At 36.4% G+C, this 3,071-nt stretch overlaps 1 protein-coding gene across 1 annotated transcript in view; it reads right to left on the bottom strand.

The window, feature by feature from the left end:
- Window positions 1-1,803: 1,803 nt before the first annotated feature.
- LOC122244665 (uncharacterized) overlaps window positions 1,804-3,071 on the bottom strand; it is a 40,912-nt gene continuing 39,644 nt past the window's right edge. The window contains exon 17 of the mRNA XM_086540355.1: window positions 1,804-1,864. Coding sequence (XP_086396481.1) covers window positions 1,804-1,864 — 61 coding nt within the window. The remainder of the gene's footprint in view (window positions 1,865-3,071) is intronic.

Below are 3,071 nucleotides of genomic sequence, written 5' to 3'. Positions count from 1 at the left end.
ACTCATGAACCGGATTGAGCAGAAAGTATTTTGGTGCTGCAAAATATTTTTATATACAACATAAGCACATCCTGCTATGCTTCCAGACTGTAAGGATCTATTAGTGTAGCACTCATAGTCATTATACAGCAAGGGCATGGTGTTTAAGTATAGCTGGTGAAACTGTGTCTTAGGGACATTAGCATAACATACGTCCACTGTCGACATTTTCCACAGTGGAATAGAACGTCCATGTGGGAACCTACCCAAGGATATATCTAATTGGTGTATGAATTTGTATGTCACTTGCAACCATAAATTTGAGTATGATTCGGTATTGTTATGATGTTCAAGTTGCGTTAGGAATTCTGTAATATAGAGGGGTTCTTTAATCACTTTGACACTAAATATAGTATTAATGTATGATGTTCTTTCGTAAATAGATGGTAAGTTAAGTTCCATTCTCATGTTCACAATCCTCGTTGATTTGGGGGCACCAAGAATGATCCTCATGGCTGCATTCTGTACAATTTCTAGACAAGTTAACTTGAATTCCTAAATAATGTAAAGTGTAAGGCATGGTAACCTACCACTGACCGCATGATAGGTAAAAGAGTCAAGCAATGTTAACACTGACACCATGTTCTCTGCGAACAAGAGACTTGAGTGGCTTCAGCCGCTTCAACAGTATTTTCTTTAGGTTCATGATGTCGTTAACATTAGCACTCTGTATCAGGGCTCTAATAACTCTACCTGATGCTGAATTATTTCAATTGATAAATTTGCCACTAAACCTTTGTATAAGCTGATGCCAAATGCTTAGTATCATATACACATGTATATACCATCTGTTTTGAAATGAGTCAGTATTCAAAATAATAAATGGTAAAATTACGTATGTATGTGTATGTTAAACTTATCTCTTTCTTTCTTGAAGTTCTAAAAGCTAAATCTTCCAAGTCAGAAGAAAATCTTCTTGACAGGGATACTTGTCTATTTAAAGATAACCGACCCCCCCTTCCCTCAGAAAAAAACTTAAACATTACTTTTAGCTATCAAACTTCGATAGAACTCCTATATAACTTTTATTGATATGTTTGTGCGTGTGAGTGCGTTTGTGTGTGTATGTGTTTGTGCGCGTTTTTGTTTGCGTGTGAGTGTGTTAGTGTGTACGTTTGTGTATGTTTGTGTGTGTTTGTGTGTGTGTGTGTGTGTGTGTTTGTGTGCATTTATGTACTTGATATTGTATAATTGTACATACCTATTACGTGCAACTAAACTCGAAAATGTGGATCCGTTCTCCGGTCTCTTACAAAATCCTGAAATACGTTGGAAGTTTTGTCATCGGAACATCCTGACTGTTTTCTCCCTCGCTACGTTTGTTTTGTTTATTTATCTTTTCGAATGCATTCTCACCCATCGAAAAAACAGCAAGATAGAGCTTGCTAATTTGATTAATCTTCTAGTCAATATGCATTCCTTTATATGCAGTGTAAACAATATCAGCGAATACACATAGTGTCTGGCTTTCCTTAATTAGAATGCTCGAATGATAACAAAAATAATCCCAGAGGTTCAGTTTATACTTATACATTGCAAACCCCAATCCACTCTTTACTCTTTATACATTGCGGACCCCAAATCACCTTAAAACATTTTTAGATCCTTTGTTCAAGTCGTAAAATTTATTAGACCATTACTACACCAGGAGTCCAAAAATCTTCAGAAGGTTCCAGTTTTTTTTTTTTTCTTACGTAATTTGCTTGCCATATTTATCTCTTGCTGTCAGAAAGCACTTGAATCATGGTGTTTCGTCCTTGTAACCTAATGGTGCTTCAGAGATATAAAACAGAGTCTTTGAGGCTTAACAGCATGCTCCTGAGTGCTATAACGGGAAAATATATTAACGCGTTCATGAGATATATTGGTCATTTTTGAGGTTTGATAACATGTTCTTTAGACGTGATGGTCTCTTCCATTTGCGTTTTTTTGCATAAATTGGCGTTCCTTATAAGAAAAAAATACGCGGTGATATGAATTGATATTTTGGTAGATTATATCTTTTTACAACATATATGAAAGTAACTTATGCATTCATGAAATGACTTGAAGACAGCGAGAATATGCTACTCCGAAAAGTAATAACCCTTTGTTATGTAACAGATTGGGAGTGTTAGAATTGATATAGTGCGTGAATGAAGAGATGAAGTACGCGCGAATAAAACGCAATAAACTAGTTGTAGATAAATAGTGGTGGACTCGAACGATTCAGTCCGTTAGAGAGGGTAACTGTTATGAATTAGTCAACAATGCATGTGATGAAATATGAAAATCTGAGAAAACTACGATTGTAAAAAACTAGTATACATAAATCATACGATATTACAGCAAAATATAGTTTTTATTTATGATATTTGTATACCGTTGCGCGAATAATATATCGTACATAAATAACAGAACACTATTCTGGAGCCATTTTTAAGCATTGTCCAGTTTTGCGAAAGACCTCGAGTCTGTTCCTTCTTTCTATGTTTTATAGGTCTATAAACTCCCTACCCTTTGTCTGTTTAGACACTGATACCTGATGATACGATTTTATTTGGGGTTATTGGAAACGCCAAAGTCTTAGATCTGTCTGTCACCTTCCCTGCACATCTTAAAGCAGTGTTAACATTGCACAGTGCTAGTATATACTAGCACTCATGCAAACACAAAGATAGATATCAACTCGCACATACATATACACATGTATAGTGAGAGAGAGAGAGAGAGATAGAGAGGGGGAAGGGGAGAGGGGAGAGAGAAGGATAGAAGAGAGGGAAGAGAAAAGAGAAAGAGGATGAGAGATTGAGAGAGAGAGAGGGGGGGTAGAGAGAGAAGGAGAGAGGAATGGCTGGAGAAAATAGACAGAGAGCGAGAAAGAAGGAGAGAGAGAGAGAGAAAGAAGGAAAGAAAATAGAGAAAGAGAGAGACAGACAGACAGATAAAAGAAAAAAAAGAAAAAGTGAAAAAGAAAACATCAATACCCTCAACTACAACCTCACACAAACACAATAAAACAAGCCACAATAACACAGCATGACCCAGCACGG

The sequence above is a fragment of the Penaeus japonicus genome, unplaced genomic scaffold, assembly GCF_977035675.1.
Source record: "Penaeus japonicus unplaced genomic scaffold, GWHDUDI00000001_assembly GWHDUDI00000010, whole genome shotgun sequence".
Lineage (NCBI taxonomy): Eukaryota > Metazoa > Arthropoda > Malacostraca > Decapoda > Penaeidae > Penaeus > Penaeus japonicus.
Note: the sequence above shows the minus strand (reverse complement) of the source record. Positions and strands in the feature narration are given on the sequence as shown.